This window comes from Zootoca vivipara, chromosome 12, assembly GCF_965207765.1.
Source record: "Zootoca vivipara chromosome 12, rZooViv2.hap1.1, whole genome shotgun sequence".
NCBI classification, from domain to species: Eukaryota; Metazoa; Chordata; class Lepidosauria; order Squamata; family Lacertidae; genus Zootoca; species Zootoca vivipara.
In genome coordinates, this window is record NC_142595.1 from 12,781,769 (window position 1) to 12,802,478 (window position 20,710).

The 20,710-nt window shown below is 46.4% G+C and overlaps 2 protein-coding genes across 3 annotated transcripts in view; both read left to right on the forward strand.

Annotated features, from left to right (window-relative positions):
* The window catches only part of ITGA2B (integrin subunit alpha 2b), a 41,390-nt gene extending 26,507 nt beyond the window's left edge, over positions 1-14,883 (forward strand). The window contains 13 exon segments of the mRNA XM_088655888.1: positions 128-195; positions 2,973-3,120; positions 3,614-3,697; positions 3,804-3,883; positions 4,973-5,053; positions 6,523-6,628; positions 7,851-8,003; positions 8,233-8,346; positions 9,904-10,017; positions 12,085-12,189; positions 13,234-13,356; positions 13,786-13,839; positions 13,841-14,883. Coding sequence (XP_088512014.1) covers positions 128-195; positions 2,973-3,120; positions 3,614-3,697; positions 3,804-3,883; positions 4,973-5,053; positions 6,523-6,628; positions 7,851-8,003; positions 8,233-8,346; positions 9,904-10,017; positions 12,085-12,189; positions 13,234-13,356; positions 13,786-13,839; positions 13,841-13,879 — 1,269 coding nt within the window. The 3' untranslated portion in view covers positions 13,880-14,883.
* Positions 14,884-16,301: 1,418 nt separating this feature from the next.
* The window catches only part of FAM171A2 (family with sequence similarity 171 member A2), a 38,432-nt gene continuing 34,023 nt past the window's right edge, over positions 16,302-20,710 (forward strand). Inside the window, exon 1 of one of the 2 annotated variants that reach the window (XM_060282335.2) lies at positions 16,302-16,640. In XM_060282335.2, coding sequence (XP_060138318.2) covers positions 16,526-16,640 — 115 coding nt within the window. In that variant the 5' untranslated portion in view covers positions 16,302-16,525. The remainder of the gene's footprint in view (positions 16,641-20,710) is intronic. The other variant, XM_035134992.3, reaches the window with a different exon arrangement.

Genomic DNA, 20,710 nt, shown 5'->3' on the forward strand with positions numbered 1-20,710 from the left:
GTTTCAGGTTTTCCACGGACTGCTGTTTGCTCCGATTCAGTGGTAAAGAGCAGGGAAAGCCCTGAGGCTCCAGACTGGGATTGCTCATCACTCAGTCAAAGCTCTGCCTGTTTGTTGCATCCCACAGACCCGTATCATTGTGGATTGTGGAGAAGACAATGTCTGCATCCCAGACCTCCGACTCTCCGCTCACACGTAAGGACCTGCTCCTTTGCAGCACCAACAGCTGTCTCTTCTTGTGTCTCAAGAGTGATAGTCCTGGTGATCTAACCTGGGGCTGTCATCCAAAATGAGAAAGTTCAGGGTTCAGATCTCCCTTGAGTCTGGAATCCCAGTCCTTTAAATTATAGAAGTATGGTATGTGAGAGGCTGTGGTGGCCCAGGGCAGCGGGAGAGCAAAATGCTCTGGACATTATTTTATTTATTACATTTATATACTACTTTTATCTTCCAAGGATCTCAAGATGGTGCACATGATTTTATTGTAAAGGCCTATTTAAAAGACAGAACTGATTGGACCAAATGTATGTCCCTTAGAAGAGAGATCTACAATTATGGGGCCACTACTGAAAAGACCCTGTCTCTTGTGCCCACCACTCTAGCTGACCTTAATGGGAAATGGAAGAATAGGAGTTCTGATACTGATCTGAAGGGCTGGGCAGATTTATATGGTGTGATACAAACTACAGCTACGTTCACTGTGTTTCATTTTGGGCTTCTCCAGATCACCTGCTTATTTAGCGTTTATCATACTCTTCTTACACAAAGCATATGCAATGGTTAGACTGTGTCCAGTGAGCAGTTTGCCTGCAGGACAGTTACATGACAACGATTTGCTTCACCCAGATTTGCTTGCAGGGTCGATTGCACATCTTCCTACTCATCGTTCACTCATCATCCCACACTTCTCAGACAATTTCCCCATCACTTTCCTAACTGCAGAAAGCCTCTCTCTATGTCTGTTTCTTGTGGATTTGCTGCACCAGGCCAAGAGAGTGTTTAATCTGCTTTAACTTTGCAAACCTAAAGATTCCTCCTGCAAGATGGTGACAGCCTGGAGGCACCCGGGGTGACCTGTCACGATTGCTCAGCTGAGACAATAAAATATAACCTGAATCTTGCAGATCCTTCTTCCTCTTTTTTTTAAAAATAAATTTTTATTAAGGATTTTCTTGGTTTACAAAATTTGTACAATGTCTCATATTTTTCCCATGCATCGTTTTTACACATTAATCTTGATTGTTGAGACGTTAGGAAGAAAGGGGGGAGGGGTGGGTGGGCTGGGGAGGTGGGTAGGGTGGGGTGTCGATGTTTCTCTTTTTTCCTGGTATGCGTAGAGGTTCAGTGTCAGCGTTGGTCGTGCGGGTTCTCTGTTGTTCGCTTTGTGCTCCTTTGTTGGCGAGAGAGGTCGGGGGTTGGCGTAGGATGCGCTTGTTCATTTGTGTTTGGCTGTGGTGGTCTTTGGTTTCTTGTGTGAGTGGGGTGGGTGGGTGTTTTGCTTAGGTTAGCCATATTGATTTGTATGCTGATGGTAGGTTTTTGTCGTTGCCTTGTTGGGCTGTGTAGGTGATGAAAGGGAACCATATTGGGGTGAAGGTGTCTTATTCCGTTTGTCCCCGTGTCAGTTTTAGCTTACTGGTCAGTTTTTCTAGTAGGGCTGTTTCCCATACTACTTGATACCATCGGTTCATGTTTGCTCCTGACAGGTCTTTCCAATGTCTGGTTATGATGTTTCTGGTTGCTGACAGTAGGTGGGTTATGAGTTCTTTGTATTCTGAGTGGGCATTGTTGTCTTGGAAGATGTTTAATAAGGCCAGTTCTGGGGTGAGTTTTGGACTTGCTTAGTTATCTTACAGATTTCTCGTGTGGTTATTGTCCAGAATGATTGGATTTTGGGGCACTCCCACCACATGTGGAAGTATGTGCCTGTGGAGGGGCACCCCCTCCAGCATTTCGGTGAGGTTCCTGGGTGCATTAGTGCTAGTTTTCTTGGAGTTAGGTACCATCTGTAGGTTAGTTTCAGGGACAGTTCTCTTCTTTTCATTGATATGGATTTGAAGGGGGGTTTAGACCACATTCTGGTCCATTGGGTGGGATTTATTTCATATCCTATGTCATCCTCCCATTGTTTTTTGATTGCGTCTAGGGGATTCGTGTGACTTTTGAGTAGTATTTTGTATATTGCGGATACCATTCCTTTGTCGTTAGGAGGAGATTTTCAAAGGCAGTCGGGGGTCTAGTTGCTGCTGATTTTATTGCTGGGTTTTTTAGGAGAGTCTGTACAGTGGTACCTCTACTTACAAATAACTCTACTTACGAATTTTTCTACTTACAAATGGAGCTCCGTCCGCCATCTTGGATGCGGTTTAGATAGGATTTTTTCTAGGGTTGCTTCGACTTACGAATTTTTTCTCCTAATGCATTCCTATGGGATTCGACTTACAATTTTTTTCGACTTACAAATGTGTGTTCGGAACGCATTAAATTCGTAAGTAGAGGTACCACTGTATTTGGTTTTGTGCTAACCAGGGTATTTGGGTGTCTTCTAGTTTGTCCTGTATTTCTTGTGTTGACAGGGGTTTGTTGTTTTTATAGAAGTCTGTTAAGCGATATAGGCCTTTGGTTTGCCAGGTTTTTATCTGGAGGTTTTGTGCTGGGTGGTGGAATAATGGGTGGTAGGCCAGGGGAATTAGTGGGGATGGGGTTGGGGATAGTTTGTCTATTTCTGGTTTCCATGCTTTGAACATGGTTTGTGTGTACCTGTTAAGTGTTGTGGGGATTTTTCTTAACTTGTTTGGGAGGAGTGGGTATGCTGTGGTACTGATATTTTCAATTGTCTCCCTCTCAAGGTGCATCCATTGTTTTGTCTCATCTTCTATTCCCTAATGCACAGCAAAAGGCATTTCTTATAACTTTAGCTCTGTCTCTCTCCCCACCCCCACCCCCATCCCTGCTATGCGGTTGTGTCTCAGGAACGAAGGCTCCCTGCTAATTGGGGCAGAGAATGTACTTCTCCTCCAGACCACGGCGATGAATTCTGGTGAGGGAGCCTATGAGGCAGAGCTGGTGGTGGAGCTGCCACACGGAACTTACTTCCAGACAGCTAACAGTGATGGGCAGGTAAGACCTCTCACTCATAGCTGGTCCACGCTGCTGAGTTGTAGTCTAGTCCTTTTATTGAGCCAAGCCACAAAATACAGCAGTATTTTGTCACCCCCTTCACAGTCATCCCCTTCACAGAAGCGTCCTTAAGATATTATTAAGGTATTTCATATTTCCTCTGTTCCTGCAAATTCTGAGGAGCATTCTAGGCTGCCTGGCAGCTTCCTGCTTGTCAAAGCTTATCTCTTTTAATAAAGGACGATGTGGTCCTCTGCAGAATGGTACAGCCCTTTCAGAACTCAAAATGCTGACTGAGTGGGTTAGAAAAGGCTCCAATACCCTTGTTCTGTAGCTTGGCTGTGGTCTTAAATATACCAATTGGTGGACCAGGCATAATTCTTCTATTTGCAACAGTAGGGAAGCTCTCCAGGTCATTGCCAGCCTTTCATATTACTAATTCACCTGGCTGACATTGATGTCAACTGTGCTCTCGCTCTCTCCCTCTCTGCAGAAGTTGATTTGCAACACCCGTAAGGAGAATGAGACCCGCTTGGTGGCCTGTGAAATTGGCAACCCCATGAAATCCAACACCACGGTATGTGGCTGATTTCTTAACCAGGGCAGTGCCAAACTCAGGCTTACCGTTTACTTGGAAGCAACCATTATCCAACCTCTCCCCCTGTCTGACACCTTTTTTACAGATCCAGGTAGATGTGGAGCTAAGTGTCAGCCAGCTGGAAGAGGCCAGTGATAATATAACTTTGATGCTGCAACTAAGAAGGTAACAGTCAACGCTGCCCCAATGTCCTGGACCCTTGAAGCTAAGTCCTCATACCAGGAAACTCATAGCCCCATCTATGGCACAGCCAGCAACCTTCCAGTACTGTACAGTATATTGTTTTGGGGTTTTTTGAAAACAAAACCAATTAAGAAATTTTCTAAATAAATAGCACATGAAATAAATAATCAGGCACCTTCCTTGTTTAGTTATTCTCTTCCCACCCCCCAAAAGATAATAATAATAATAATAATAATAATAATAATAATAATAATAATAATATATTTATACCCTGCCCATCTGGCAGGGTATATAAGGGGAGCTGTCTTGTATATATGAAGTTGCCAACTTTTTTCCCAAATCAGGGCTCCTTCCATCAGATGTTAAGGAAATAAACAACTATCTGACTTTTAGAAGACATCTGAAGGCAACCCTGTTTAGGGAAGTTTTTAATGTTTGATGTTATATCATGTTTTTACTACTATGCTGGGAGCTGCCCAGCATGGCTGGGGCAACCCAGTCAGATGGGAGGCATACAGATAAAATTGTTGTTGTTGTTGCTGTTGTTGTTGTTGTTGTTAGCCACCCATCTGACGTGGTTTCCCCAGCCACTCTGGGCTGCTCCCAACAAAATTCAAAAACACGAAACATTAAAAAATTCTCTATACAGGGCTGCCTTCAGATGTCTTCTAAAAGTCAGATAGTTGTTTATTTCCTTGACATCTGATGGGAGGGCATTCCACAGGGCGGGTGCCACCACTGAGAAGACCCCTCTGCCTGGATCCCTGAAATCTCACTTCTCGCAGTGAGGGAGCTGCCAGAGGCCCTCAGAGTTGGACCTCAGTGTCCGGGCTGAATGATGGGGGTGGAGACACTCCTTCAGGTATACTGGGCCGAGGCCGTTTAGGGTTTTAAGGGTCAGCATCAACACTTTAAACTGCTGCAAGGCAGAAATCTACAGGCAGCTTTCCCAAACCGCTGCATCTCTGTTCCTCTTCTACATCAAGACTTTTCATGTCCAAAGCTTGGACTCCAGGGTTTGAGAAAACACTCTTGTGGCACTCACTCAATAACTCCCACTTTCTCCTGCAGCAAGAACAGCAACAACCCCAATAGTGCCGTGGAACAATTGCAGGTGCCGGTCAAGGTTGCTGCAAGAATGGAACTGCTGGGGTGAGTAAGTCACATGGATGAGGGGAGATTTGCAGATAGGATAGATGGATTTCTGTCTGTATTAGTATTAACGTATATGTGTATATGTTTATATATTGTTGCATGCTTGTATATACGTGTAAATAGACCACATATCATAAAAGACACCCCAATCTCTGAGCGGTGTGAGGTTCCAGGTGCTTACACAGGGCCTGTGTTTCCTTTTTGAAAATGAAGGACAGCAGAGCCTGTGGTGTCTTTACGATGGTTTATTTACACATATATTCAACCTGAGCCTGTGATGGAGGGGTTCACAGCATTTCTCCCATTGCTGCAGTCCTGGATCCAAAAAGAAATCAAACACGGCCCTCTGTCCCTCTGCTGAGCTTGCCGCCTTTTACAGACTGCAACTATTTTATCATTATCTCTCAGCTCACATCCTAAGCAACTGAATTCTAAAAACAACTCCTTCCAGCTCTAAAACTCTACTTGTCTTTCTAACTAATTCTGAGTTGAGGGTGCATTTGCCCTCTGGCAAAGAGCCACTCCAATACCAGGCTGGCTCATGACTTGCATGTTAACATGCTAAAACCAGTGTCTGGCACCCAGGAATTAGAAGGGGGTGGTCTGTGCACTTCACAAACTCATAACAGTGTGTGTGTGTGTGTGTGTGTGTGTGGTGTGTGTGCGTGTGCGTGTGTGTACACACACACACAGAGAGAGATACATATATATGTAAACCAGTGAGGTTGATCTATGAGGATAAATGGGGCACTACCCCACCAACTTCATTCCTCCCCCAGCCAGCCCCCACTTGCCTGCCTTCATATTTACAACCAGACCAGTGGTATCAACTTTCTCTTCCTTAGTCTCAGGGTTCATCCACACTTCTGCTCGTTCCACCACTTTCCATCGGCGAAACCTGCTCTTTGCTGCTGAATCAGAGCAAGCATCTGTCGGGTTTTCTGCGGGTTGACATTTGCTCCAATTCAGCGTTAAAGAGTGGGTTTTCTCCGGGGAAAGTGGCAGGGCAAGCAGAAAACCACTCAGATCTGTGCATGGAAAACATAGGGCATGCAGAAAACGTCTTGGATTTGTGCTTTCTATGTGCAGGACAAATGTGGGTGAGCCCTCAGCGTTGCCCTTGTAGAACTCAACAGGGAGAAGGCCAGGAACAAACTTGAACTAATTGGCTCTGCCTGTTGTTGGCTCCTTGCCTTCTGTCCAGTGGCCACCAGCTATTAGAGACATACAAACCCAGCCTGATGCGATAACAGTGGGTGGAAAAGCTTTCCCACCTGATTCTGCTGGTCCTACAAGGTCGATCCGGCTGCTTTGGCCTCGTGGACAGGAGGTGTCGGTGGAGTGGAGCTGCTGGGAATATCAGTGAAAGGACATTTTGTTTCAGGAGGAAGCATGTATGTGTCCTATGGCAAGAGGGGGGGATCACTTTCATCCTTGCTCTCTCTATGCTCTCCTCTCCTCCCCAGGAGGTCTGCCCCAGATGTCGTTGTGGTCCCACTGGCCTTTGGGGACTATAAGAACACGAGCAAGGACATAAATGACTATGGACCAAGAGTTGAACATGTTTACCAGGTACAAAGAAACACAGTTTGGAACTGGATGCACTAGGGTGTAGAGGCAACACTCCAAGTCTCCAGCCCACTGCATCCCCTCCAATATTCCTCAGATGAAAATAGGGACATTTTCTTCATCAGTATGTCCCCGACCCTGCACACCTCCCCTTAGCGACTGGGGCAGAGATGCAGATGCAGTGGCTGAACAAACAAGCCAGAGTCAAGCGATTGTCATGGCCGCTCTTTGGCACTCACAACCCCTTGCACCCCCTTCTCTCCCCCCACGCCCCGCTTTCTTTAGGGGAGACCGACAGACTGGGGAGCGGGGAAACGGCGAAAAACTTTCTATGGGGCATTCAAGCGAATTGGATCTTGTTTTCATAAAAGCAGGAAGTGATGCCATATTGAATGGGGAGGAAGGGAGCAGGGTTGGAGACATAGATCTAAGAAATGTGTTAGAGGGATGCACGGATCTGAACTTCCGGTAACAAGTTGAAATGCGGTACTGAAGGGAAAAGACACCTTCGGAATTTGGGACTCTGTGTGAAAAAGTGAGAAGCCGTGATAGCTTCAGGGTTTTCGTAGTGATCCCTGTATTGCCCCTGCATGCCACTGTGGATACGTCTGTCATGGAATTCTACTCAATATTGATCCAGAGCAGATTCCAGCATATAGTTATCAGAGTAAAGACTTAAACACGTTGCAGAATTCCCCCCAAAATAGACCAGAGGCAATTAATATTTCATCCAGCAGAGCTTTACTGCTACTGAAGGCAAATGAGCATAATGGTCACAAATCCAATACATTCAGGATTGGCACTGTCCATAAGGAATCCAGTTGCAGCAGACTTAACTTAAACTTACAATAACTTATAAGTCTAAACCTTAACACTAAGCATACTATGTACAGAACACCACACCGGAAGGAAGAGAGATAGAAAGAGAAAGTGAAACCCAGGCTCCTTCTGGCCCATTTTTGTAGTCAGCATGACCTTTACAGAAAGAGAGAACAGAACCAGTTTAAGCCAGCTGTTTAAGACAGCTTCTCTGAAGGAATATTCCAAACATCATGAACCTTCTGCTTGCTTCTTTCACACAGAGATGCTTCTAGAACCCTCTTGAATTAATTAGAATAGGAAAAAAGCTCTCTACACACCAGATCAATACTTTCTGTACTAAAAATGCAAACCGACAACATCTTCCCCATTGCTGACCTCTCTTCCTTCCTTGTTCTTCTCTAAGTTGCAGAATGCTGGCCCAAGCACTGTATCTGGGGCCAAGCTTCTTGTGGACTTTCCCACCCACTTCCGAGAAGGCTTCCTGCTTTATATTGCAAGGGTGAGCACGGAAGGCAACATCGCCTGTTCACCCACGAACAACACCAACCCTCTGAAGGTAGGAGCAACCTCTGGGAAGGGGAGAGCAAAGTATGGAGGGCCTGAGAGCACCTCTATCAAGTCTCTTCCTTTTTTTACCGGTAGTTTAAAGTCCCAAAAGCTGCAACCTTTCCTCCTAGGAGAGGTGCCCCATCCCCTTGATCTTATCGATTGCCTTTTTTCTGATCTGCTGCTGCCTTCAATATAGCTGCCTACTTTTCACCTGAACACTATTTCTTTCCTCGTAGCTGAAAGTCCAGGAGCCCACAACTGCTCCCAGCTACAATATAACTGCCCAACCACAGCGCTTGCGTGAGAGGCGGGATGTGAACTTGGCAACGCTGCAGGAACCCATTGTGGTGGTGAGACTTGTTGGGAAATGGGACCGACTTCATAGTGTCATCTAAAGCAGTTGTCACCGGATCTGGGTTCATATATCCCTGCTTCTCATCACTCGGGCTAATCCTCCATTGTCCAATCTGTAAATTTGGGATGAGTGATTTATCGTGCAAAATTGTTTTGAAAATGAACGAGGCAAGCATTCTGCTCGTGTAGAAGCCCCCATATGGTAGCAGTTCAGCATAGTGTGATTGAAACAGCTTAGCTGAAAAACCCCTCTGCACTCACGAGATCTAGGAACTTGATTGTTTTAAAATTTCAATACTTAAGATGTCATAGTTATTAAATTTACACTTTCAACTTGAGCTGAACAATTCTATGGTCCCACTCTGCCATTGGGGCACTTATTACCATACTGTACATTTAAAACTCACAAGTTCCCCCAAGAATATTGGGAACTGTAGTTTACCCCAACAAAGCTGACATTCCTAGCACCTTAAACTACAGTTCCCAGGAGTCTTCTGGGAAAATCATGTGCTTTAACTGTATGGTGTGTACGCAGCCTAAGTATGTATAATGTGATGCCAGAATAGTTTAGCCACATGCTACACACCCTGTAGCATCCAACATATGGTCTCCCTGGAGCCAGAGGTGTCTATATTGCTAATAGTTTCTGTTAGTTGGTGCAGAATTATCCTATGATCTGTCAGGGCCGAGTGGGCAGTTCCCCCCCCCATTGAGTTTAATGGGTGGTTTCTGCTGGAGGTCTGCCAGCAATATCCATGGCCCTGAATTTCCCCTGGCAGAGGCATATCATTTCACATGGGATGGGCCAAAAATACGATTCAGTTCGCATTTTAAAGTTGAATCTACCTAATTTTCCCTTTCCTTTGTCTTGGAAAGGGAAAGCACAACCATCCCTTGGAATTACCCCTTCCCCAGATTTTTCAGTGTAGTTCTCCAGCCGAGTAAAGTTTACCAAAATGCAAACCTCAGAGGTAAAGTGTGCATAGAAATGCGTATATAAACAACATACAAGCACACAGTATATTAGGGGAACTTGCTTTGCTAATAACAACAACAACAACAACAACAACAACAACAACAACAACAACAACAATAATAATGTATACTAGGTCAACGTGCCTGCCAAAAATGTGTATATTAGCAGAAATTCGCTTTGAAAAGCACACAGTATATTAGGGGAACTTGCTTTGCTAACAACAACAACAACAACAACAACAATAATAATGTATACTAGGTCAACGTGCCTGCCAAAAATGTGTATATTAGCAGAAATTCGCTTTGAAAGCTAATGAATTTTCATTAAGACTGAAACGAATTCAAAAGCCGATGTGAAAACATAGAAAACTGAACAATGAAGAAATGGGAAAGAGGGAGAATGCCATACCTTCACACACACACACACACACACACACACACACACACACACACACAGTTTGTATCTGGAGGTTAGGATTGCACCCTGTGTTCATCCACAAGTTATACGTCCTGCAGGCTGAATAACTCGATCAGACAGTTTCAGTTCACTTAACCCCCTTGATCCAACCTGCCTGCAGAACTGTAGTAGCCAAGACTGTGCCCTCATCTGCTGCCAAGTGGGGACTCTGGAGAAAGGGCAAGGAGCCATGGTGACCATCCATGCAGTGCTGTGGCTGCAGACTTTCCAGGAGGTAAGGAAGGGATGGGGAGGTGGAGAGTTCCTTTCCTAGAAAACAAGACTGCCTTGATTTTGAAATACCCCCTCCCTGGAGAGGCTTGCCTGGCTCCTACATTGCAACCACTTTAGTGCCTTTGGGAAATGTTAATTGTTCTTTACACTTTGCTTTGAAATATTCTATTTGTTGGGGAGGCGTTTTTTAAATATCTATTGAGATCGAGATCTATCTACGGTATATCTCTATATCCATCTCTATATCTCTATCTTATCTCTATCTATATATATCAGTGCACACCTTCCTGTAATCCAGGCAAGATTAAGGGTAGCATACATTTTTTAAGAAAACCGAAGCAGAGGCTGTGACCCAACAAGATCACAAGATGCAGTTATGATTAAGAAGTGGCAAACAGTTTGTGATTTATTTGTTTGTTTATATGGCACCATCCATATGAATGGTGCTTGCTTGCTTGCTTGCTTGCTTGATTTAATTTCTATGCAGCTTTATATTTTTAATAAAAAACCTCAAAGCCATTTACAGCATATTAAATCAATAAATCAATAAAACGTTAGCCGAGTGATGTTCCTCCGGTCTCATGAGGAGCCACTTCAGTGGGGCTGGTGAGTGGGGGCCCAGCCCCCTAGGCCAGGTGGAAAGGGCCTTGTAGGGAGCGGCCTTCACACTCCCAGCTGGACGATGTTCCTCCGGCCTCAAGACCCCCTTGCCCCGAGGAGCTTCTAATCTAACATTCTCCACAGAGGAAACAAGACATGAAGGGGAAGGGGAGCTGAGGATAACACAGGGAACAATGATATGATTGTCAGTGATAATGTACTTAGGCTGAGTTACAGCAGGGCATGGTAACTGGAGAGAGAGGAGCCAAAGATTTCATGACAAAAGGTGGATCTGAAGGAGGGATTTGAAGGAAGTAAGAGACGTGGCATTGCCACCTGCAGGGTCCATGGCAGAGCCATTCCTTAAACCAGACCAGGGTTCCAGAATGCTCTGGGCTAGGTATTCCAGAAAGAAGTGCCGCAGTCTGTACATTTAAAGCATTATGATACCGCTTTAAACAGTCATGGCTACCCCTAAAGAATTTTGGGAGCTGTAGTTGTCAGTTTGCATTTCTTAGCACAGAAAGTAATGATCTGATGTGTAGAGATCTTTCCTGTTTAGTTCAAGAGGGTTCTGGAAGGTTTCTTTCTATGTGAAAGAAACAGGCGGAAGGTTTCTGATGTTTGGGTTATTCCTTCAGAGAAGCTGAGTACAGCTGGTTTAAATTGGTTCTGTTCTGCTGTGGTGTTCCGTTCTGTATGCTGTAGTGTTGAGGTTTAGTCTTATTATAAGTTCTTGTTTGTTTAAGATAAGTCTGCTGCAACTGGATCTTTTATGGTCTGTGCCAATCCTGAATGTATTGGATTTGTGACCAATATGCTCATTTTCCTTCAGTAGCAGTAAAGCTCTGCTGGATGAAATATTAATTGCCTCTGGTCTATTTTGGGGGAATTCTGCAACTAAGTTTCCCCCCCGCATGCAGCACGTCAGTAGTTTGTGCTCCCCCCCCCCCGTGCTATAATTTTCAAAGCTCTTTGAAGAGGGATTGACTGTTAAATCACTCTGGGAACTGTGCCCATGTGAGAGGAATTGGGATCCCCTTAAAACTCTCAGCACCCTTAACAAACTAGGATTATTTAGGGGAAACTGTGGTTGTTTAAAGTGGTATCATAGCAGTTTATATGTAGCGTGTGAATGTGGCCTGGGCGTCATGGTTGAGCAAGGAAAGAAGTCTAGAATAAACCCCTTCATCTAGCAAGCATACCTTATATTCCTTGAATGCTTAAAAATCCTGCTATGGCTTATTTTATGGGTATGTCTTAAAATATGAGAAACAGGGTAGTCTGAGTCCAGGTTCTTATTTCTAAGAGTTGCAGATCTCTAAACACCCCAACCCGGAAGCCAGCACCATTTGGGGGCGCCAAGTTTTGGCCTCGCACAGGGCACCAAAAGGTCACCAAAGCTCGCCCCTGAGGGCAGGTCCATAATAAGGGCTCAGGTAATGCACAATGGTCTCTTCTTCCGCAGCACCCCATGAAGGAGCAACTCCTCATCCAGTCTCAGGCCCGATTCAACACTTCCGGGATGCCGTACCGCATTCAGCCGAAAGTTCTGCCAAGCGGATCCTCTCTGGTACGTCAGTGAATCAGTGTAGCCGAAACTCGGCTTTGAATAAGAACATCAGGCCTGCTGGATCAGGCCAATGGCACCTCTAGTCCGGCATCCTGTTCTCACACAGGACCTGAGCACAGGAGCACTTTCCCCTTCTGTGGTTTTCTGTGGCTCAAGAATATTTTGGCTTATTGAGATGAACAGGGCCTTGTTAACGTTTTAACTAAGGCATACCCAGCAAACAATAATAGGGACAATGATTCACCAGGGACAAGGACCAGAAGACTGTGTCTGTCCCTCCTCCCTAAGGGTAGTTGAAGTATAGGAACATGAGGGTATATTACGGGTTTTGGCAGGTCATAGAGCCAAGTGGGTTGTGTGTGAGGTGAATCCACGGGGCCCACAATCTGGGATTGCCCAGTTATGGTTTCTGAAAATACCTGGTCACTTGATGAAGTCAGGGACTGGAGCCTGATGGTTTTTTTTTGGTGGAACAGAGGTGAGAGACTGCTATAAGAATTCTAAGGTCTCAAATATAGAATAAATGTTCATGAATGCACAAGCTAAACACACATGCATAAGTATACAAACCACATGTCTGCAATAGTACAGGAGAGCAATCCTGAAGCCATCTTGACTTGTATGTATGATGCATTTTGGGGTTAAGGGGTTGGGCAATTTCAGAAGTCTTTAAAGGGGCTTGCAGGGCTCTGCAAGGAAGAGGGGAATTCAGTTGCAACAGAAAATCTAGATCTTCCTTGCTTTCACTGGATCTTGCCTGCATCCAGAATGGGCTCAAAATGCTAGCTAAATTCCAAACTTTAGTTCCAAACTTTAAGCCCGAAGCCTGAATGGCAGTTAAATAACTGGTGTTTGACAGCCCTACAAGAATCACCTGGATCTGGTGCCAAGGTAGAGGAGGTCAGCCATTTCGTTATCTGCATTGGGGATAAAAGACTTACTTGGGCGTGGAAACTCCTCTATTCTTTCAGTCTCACCAGGGAGAGGAGGGTTCAGCTCAGATTGGCTTTCTCTTTTCTATCTCTTCCCCCCTGCCCCACCCAGACTAAGACACTGGTGGAGTGGGTGGACCCGGCTGCCGAGAGGGATATTCCTGTGTGGTGGATCATAGCAGCTATAGTGGCCGGACTTTTCCTCCTTGCAATCTTCATTTTCGTTCTGTGGAAGGTAAGTGAAACCTTGGAGCAGGCAATTCTGGGCATAGAGCCAAACTGTACCAACCACATGAGGTGCCAATATTCCAGTGGTGCTGGCTTTAGCTGGGGCTCAACAAAAATAGGAGTGCCTCTGTCCTCTGCAGAAAGTGAGCCTTCGTGGGAGGTCCAATGTCACAGTAACTAACATGCCTCATTGGGGAAGCAGTGGTATATAGAATCATAGAATTATAGAGCTGGAAGGGACTCCCAAGTGTCATCTAGTCCAACCCCCTGCAATGCAGGAATCTCAACTAAAACTTCTGTGACATTTGTTGTTGTTGATGTTGAGAGTTTGATCTGCCAACCTCATGCTTCTGGGTGCCTTATGGACATTATGTGTGACAGCAGCCCAATCAAGATTTTCACCAGTTCAAAGAAGCCTATTTCTTTTTTTTAATAGACGGGCTTTTTCAAGAGGAAGCGACCACCCACAGAGGAAGAGGAACAATTGTCCCAATGACCCTGGGGCAAAAACATCCGGGAAGGAGCAGTAGTGGGTGATCCTCACACAAACACACACCCGCCAATCTCATTTCTGCCTGGATCCATCCCTCCCTGTTCCCAAGGAGATGTCAGCTAGACCCTTTTTCTGAGACCTCCCTCCCTCTTTGCTCCGCAATTTAACACCCTTCCTCAGCTATATTTCTGCACGCATCTCATTCTCTTGCTCAATACATGCCCGTAGTAGGCAATATCCACATTCATGGTTAGCACCACCGAAGAGTGATTGCTTCACCCTTAAAAACAAGGTCCTGACTGGAAGACACAGGCCATCCATGAAATTAAGAACAAAACAAAAACTCACTAATTCTTAAGTGGAAAAAATAGGCCTTGGAGAAACAAGCAGGGAGGGGAAAAAAACCCAGCACTCTTTTTAAAAGTGCAGAATTAATTCCATTAATATACATAAAACATGCCAAATAGGCTCGATGCATCATGAAAGCAATCAGAAGAAGAATGTCGTTGCCACCTATACTCTGTTCAAAATTTGGTACTGTAAATTCTATATAGTTGGGCTTGTCGATTCCATTCATCATGTGCCACATTTCCTTGTCATTCTACAAGAGGCTGGTCCGTTCAGTCGCTTCAGAGTTCTTCTTTAGGAGTGAATCATAACAGGCATGGTAGACTCCATATGATCAAGGAGCAGTGCCCATTCCTGATCAATGCCCCGTCAGCTCCCCAGTTGTGACCATTTCCTCCAAGACACAAAGATGATCTTGGAATTGTTCCTCTTGCACGAGCAACATTGCCTTTCACCTCCTCTTTGTGGCCTCAAACAAGTCCAAATCTTCAGCAGGAGAGGAGAACCATTTTGGGCTGATTCCCAAGCTGGGGCGGGGCAGAAAAGACTGGTGGTGGTTCTTTTCCTCCATGCAGTGCCACCCCCTGGGATCTGCTGAGCTCACACAGAGGCTAATGAAGGCATGGGGCATATTACCTTGAGTGTAAAATGCATTTTGCTGTTTAATAAACAAAAGATACCATTTAATTCTTTTACCATGTTTTTTACCATTCTTTTACCATGTTTTTCTACCAACTTTGTGACAGGAAATACTTTCAATTACTGTAACATGGGAGTTATAATTGCCTCACCAATAGTTGGAAACCCATTAGTATCGTGCAGGATCCAGGTTTAAAGGATTCATTTATTTATTTCAAACACTTGTATACCACCCTTCATCCCAAAGATTCCAGAGCAGTGAGTGTGTGTGTGTGTGTAAACAACTTTATGGTGATTACTGGCACATTTCCCCCCTTATATATAAAAAAGCACTGCATTTATACATACACAATTAAAAAACCAAAACCAAAACAAAACAATGTTATGAAGCAGCAGCTAAAACCAGATACGTGAGCAATGAAGGCAATCACTTCACCTGCCTGTTGTTCTTTATTGGAGAGAGAAGAAACCCACCAGTTTCAGTGCAGAAACCAAATTGTCTGCTAGCTTTGGATGTAGATTTCTGAGTCTCCTGCTTGTTACTTCCTGGTACAACTCCTGTAGTGTATATTTTGGGAGTGGGGGAAGCTGCTAATCTGGGATTAACCCTTTCTTTATTTGTTGTGCCAATTAGTTGATTAAAGCTCAAAGCCTTTGTTTGAATGGGCAAGATGCAAATGAACATTGACCTGTTGTTGTTTTTAATTCTGGGAGAGATGGCATATTCCTCAGGTGTGGGGAGGCATATAGAACATTTATTGCCGTTTAATGCATGTAGCAAGCAGACCAGGTTTGCTGGGATTTGTTAATAATTTGAGTAGGACATATGAAAGCAAGACGATATGACTTCAGCTCATAAAACAGATAAAAACACAGGGACAGCCTTGAACCATCAAAGAATTGCAATTTTGAGGGTGCCCCCCCCCCCCCCCGGTCATGCATGTTCAATACGTTGGCTCCACATGCCCCAATATCTGAAAGTGGGGTGGGGGGCTGTGGACTCTCCTTCCTTGGAGGTTTTTCAGCAGAGGTTGGATGGCCACCTGCCATGGATGCTTTAGCTGAGATTCCTGCATTGCAGGGGGTTGGACTAGATGACCCTTGGGGGTCCCTTCCAATTCCACGATTCTATAATAATGTACACATTGGCATCTTAAAAAGCTGCGAAGTCCATCCACTGCATTTGAAGACGCGTTGAACACCCAGAAAATAGCCTTGGAAAGGAAACGGAAGAGGGGAAAGCCAATCCACAGAACGGCGCCTCTGAGCCCTGCGGAGGGTGCGAGGCTTACTTGGAACAATCTTCACGTTCTGCACATGCTCAGAGGCACAGTGCACCCCTCCCTTTCCCTGAACTTTTTTATTTTTTTCCCTTGCCCAGGACTATTCCCTGGCATTGGACACAGTTTCTAGGTGAGGTAAGCTAAAGGCGGAGCACCCGAGAAGAAGGAGGCGGAGGAAGAAGAGGAGAGAAGACACGCAGCGGCGGCGGCGGTGCTGGCTTGTTCCAGCAGGTGGAGCCGTCCAGTTTTTCCCCGCCGGGCAGGAGGGGGCTGCCGGGGACGAGGAGACACAATCGCCGCCGCTGCCGCCGCCGCGTAACCGGATCCTGCACAGCCAGTGCGCCCGACTTGCCGCCGAGGCTCCTCCGGGCGCGCCATGGCCGGGTAGCGGGGAGCCGGTGGGGGCGGCCACAATGCTGCGGGCGCCGGCCCTGGCGATGCGCTTCGCCCTCCTCCTGCCGCTGCTCGTCGGCCCCGGCTGGCCGGCTCGCGGCAAGGCGCAGCCCGGGGAGCCTCCCAGCCCGCAGGGTGAGTGAGCGCGCGGGGGGCGCCGGAGAGGAAGGGCAGGGGTGCGGGGGTCTGCATGCAAAAGGCGGGTAGTGGGGGGTGGGGGTGAGTCGAGGGAGGCCCCCCATCTGTGGTGGAAACTGGGGATCTGCTCTCCATTGCTGGGTGGGTGGGGCAGTTTGGGGTGGGGTGGGGGGAGGTATTGCTCCGTGCCATTTTTGCGGGTGGGAGAGCTGTTGGCGCGCGGTGGCGTTTTTCCAGAAAAAGTGGGGTGGGTGGGTGGGAAACGGAGGCATTTACCGGTAGCTGGATTTCAACCCCCCCCTCCAATTTTTGTGTATTGTGTGTGTATGTGCTCCTTCTCCCGCCTCCGCCTTTCTTGATCGGTTGATGGTCGGGGGAGGGGGTTCCCCTCGGCTCTGGTCTAGTGGTTCCCCCAAAGGAGATGGGCGAGATCCTTCCGGATCTTGCAGGACAGCGGCGAAAGAGATGCGACGTGGGGAAGCAGGAATGGTGGGGTGGTGGTGGTGCGGTGGGTGGGTGGGTCCGCGCCGATTCCTTCCACTCGATCACGCACACAACCCCCCTAAATATTGCGCCCCTCTCTCGATATTGGGCGCCCCTCCCACAAGGCTCCGGGGTGGGACTCTCCAGGGCTCCCTCCCTCCCATAGACAGGGATGAGGTTGGGGGGGGAGGGTTTTGGAGCTGGGTGCGCGCGGGGGGGGGGGAGAGGCAGGGTTTTAGTCTTTTCTTACGACCGTTCCCTACCTCCTTGAGCTCCCTCCACCTTCCATCTGCCAGCCCCCTGCTCGCACCATCTCTTTCTCCTCCCCTTAACACCCATCCCTTTGGCTGGCCATCTCCTTACATGGCAATCTGTTTATTTCAGGGTCTTTTCTTCTACTGCTGCCCATCCTGAACCTTTGTCTGCCCCTCTGCGGTCCCCATCCTTGAGCCACCGTCTCTCTCCCCCCTCCTCGTGTTTCTCCCCCTCTGCTTCTGTCTGTATACCATCCGACCAGAATATTGCCTCTCTCAGTCCACACCCATTTCTCCCCCTCCCTCCGCACATCCTTTTTGACCTCTGTTTGGATGTACCTGTTGTCTGCCTGTCTTGCATTCTGCTTGTTGATCTCATGCATTTCATAAAGCCACCCACCTCTCTGCTCCTGCACACATGCACAGTCGCTTGGTGAGCTGCCCTATCATTTGTGTGTGTGTGTGACCTGCCTGCTGCGTTGCACAGCATTGTGTCTGAAACAGCCAGAAATCTCCTCATTTGTGGTGTTTGATCTGTGGTGGCTCTTTCACACATGAAGTGTGTGGACAGGGGGCCTATCAGAGGTGCATAATTCTTCCTCTTAACATATTCCGTCTACCCGTTCCTTTCTGTTTATCGGTTTCAGTCTGCACCCCCCTCCCTCCTTAGATGTAATTTCCCCAAGTGCCACCATGCGACTTAATTCCCCATCCCCACCCCCTGCTTGGCGCCTTCCCTACCCTTAGGGTATCCTTGCTGGGAACATGGCGTTTGCCTTGGAGACCTTGATTCTGAGCTGTTGCTGCGACGGAGCGCTGTATCTTTTTGGGGGGGCACCTCCCTCCTGGACCCTGGAGATGGGCTGGGTGGGGGTGAGGGGGAAGCACAGGCACCTCTCTCCATCTGTGGCTTCAGGGGTAGCCAAGTGGATCCCACACTCCACGCTCTTCTTGTTTAGTGTCTTGGGTCCATATGGCAGCGTGGAGACAGAGGGCCTGTTTGTTTGTTCTGGATGATGAAGCTGGAGAATTGGGGTGGTGCAAGCATATATTTATTTGAGCCATATTAGCCATTTTAATATTTATGTTGTGCTTTAATTGTTGTGACCAGCTCTGGGACCTTAGGGTGAAGGATGGGTAATAAATTGTAATGCATAATAATCATAATGATTAATAGTCCTTCTTTCCCAGGTTTTGTGTGTGTGTGTTGGGTGGTGGTAGAGAGAAATGGCAATCCCTCCCTGTGCACTGTGCTGAGAGATCTGCCACTTCAGCTTTATTCCGTTAGAGACCCAATAGACTCTGACGTTTCCAGAAAACTGCTTGTCTTCCCTGGAACTGTCATTGCATATTGGGGGGAGGGGGAGAGAGGGGGGAAATGACTCCACCCGTTCACCTGCTGCTTGCCCCATGCACCTGCTGCTCTGCTGCGGCCAATTAATATATCAGCAGCATCTCTGGCAAGTTTGACCAATGAGCTCTGCCTCCTCAAACCTGAACTCGAATCACACCATGCCTCTTGGTGTGTGTAGAGCACAGGGAAGAAGGTATCTGGGCGAGATGTTGTGGCCCAGCCCTGTTTAAAAAGGAAATGCTCACCTGTGCAAACACATGCTAATGTCCTTGATTTGTGACTTTGCCAGTCCTTTGCTTTCACCTCTTTTGTTTCGCCCCCCCCCCCAAGACCAATGGGCAGAGTTCTGTGCTCCCTTTGCATTTGGCAAGTTCCTGCTAACATTTTTAGATGACTGCAGTTTTAAATATATGTGATGCTTTTTACAAAAGCAGTTGTGCTCAAAGCAAGTGGCAATTCACAAATAGCAATGATTCAGCAACAACAATCCTTTTTTGTATTTATGAGTGTTTATTAAATTACAGCCTTTTACATAATAATTGCCAGACCCATTTTCAAAGTTTTTTCCTTGCATTTGACTAATTCCGTTTATATCTATCTATCTACCAGTATCTATCTATCTATCATCATATTTTAATTCTTCTGGCTTTTTCATAAATTCCTCGTTAAAAAAATTAGGCTGTTTTACTTTCTGACACAGCTTCTTACTTTTAGGCTAAGCTGTGTTGCTGCTTTTTAAAATGAATATGTGTGCTTGGCACATGCCAGCCTAACTTCCATGCCTTTGAGCCTACAGTTCTACCTACCTGCTAACAAAATTGCTCCTGGCAGAGCCATTCCTGGCTGCCAGTTTCTTTTCTCTGATATCTTCCAGACAAGTTTTTTAGACCCAGCACCTCTTTTATCATAAGCGAACTGATTCTGCTTCATTTTTTAAAATTTACTATGTGGTATTCAACTAAGTCCAACTCAGAGTAGACCCATTGATATTGATGAACCTAAGTTAGTCCTGTCTATTAACTTCAGGGGTCAACTCCTGAATTTTTTTTGGAAGCCTCCCACAGCAGCTGAGGTAACCCAGTCAGATGGGCGGGGTATAAGAAACAACTTATCACCATCATCATCATCATCATCAACAACAACATCAGTTCCCCCCCCCCACTAAGCAGCCTAGAGCCAGGGGATCCTGACTGATCTCCCTATTAGCCCTAAAGCCCTAAACAGCCTCGGTCCAGTATACTTGCTCTGCCCGGACACTGAGGTCCAGTGCCGAGGGCCTTCTGGCGGTTCCCTCGTTGCGAGAAGCCAAGTTGCAGGGAACTAGGCAGAGGGCCTTCTCGGTAGTGGCACCCGCCCTGTGGAACGCCCTCCCACCAGATGTCAAAAAGAAAAATAACTACCAGACTTTTAGAGGGCATTTGAAGGCAGCCCTGTTTAGGGAAGCTTTTAATCTTTAAGAAATTAGTGTATTCTAATATTTCTGTTGGAAGCCGCCCAGAGTGGCTGGGGAAACCCAGCCAGATGGGCGGGATATAAATAAATTATTATTATTATTATTATTCAGGCAGTGTCTGGACTTAACATGCTTAACTTCATCAGGCAGCTTCAAACCAAACTCTGGTTTCACCATCACTTTTTAAAATCGGCTTTCCTTTGGTTTCCGATACTGTAAACGGAAAACAGATTTTTCTCTCCTCTGCCTAGATGTTGAACTCTGGAACAGAAAGAGCCTCAAAACACCCTGAAATCTATTTCAAGAGACATTTGTGCCTCTTGGTTTCCACTAGCAAGACTCTGCATTCTTCTTATTATTATTGAAGAGCATTTTATACTTCTTGCTATTGTCGGACTGTTTGGTAATGAAAGAGATATGGGCGGAGATCAATGTCACCCAAGAAGGCATAGAGTTGCCCAGTCACTATCCTCTCTAGTACCTTTTCCCAGAAAGGGTATATTGGTGACTGGTATTGGATTGG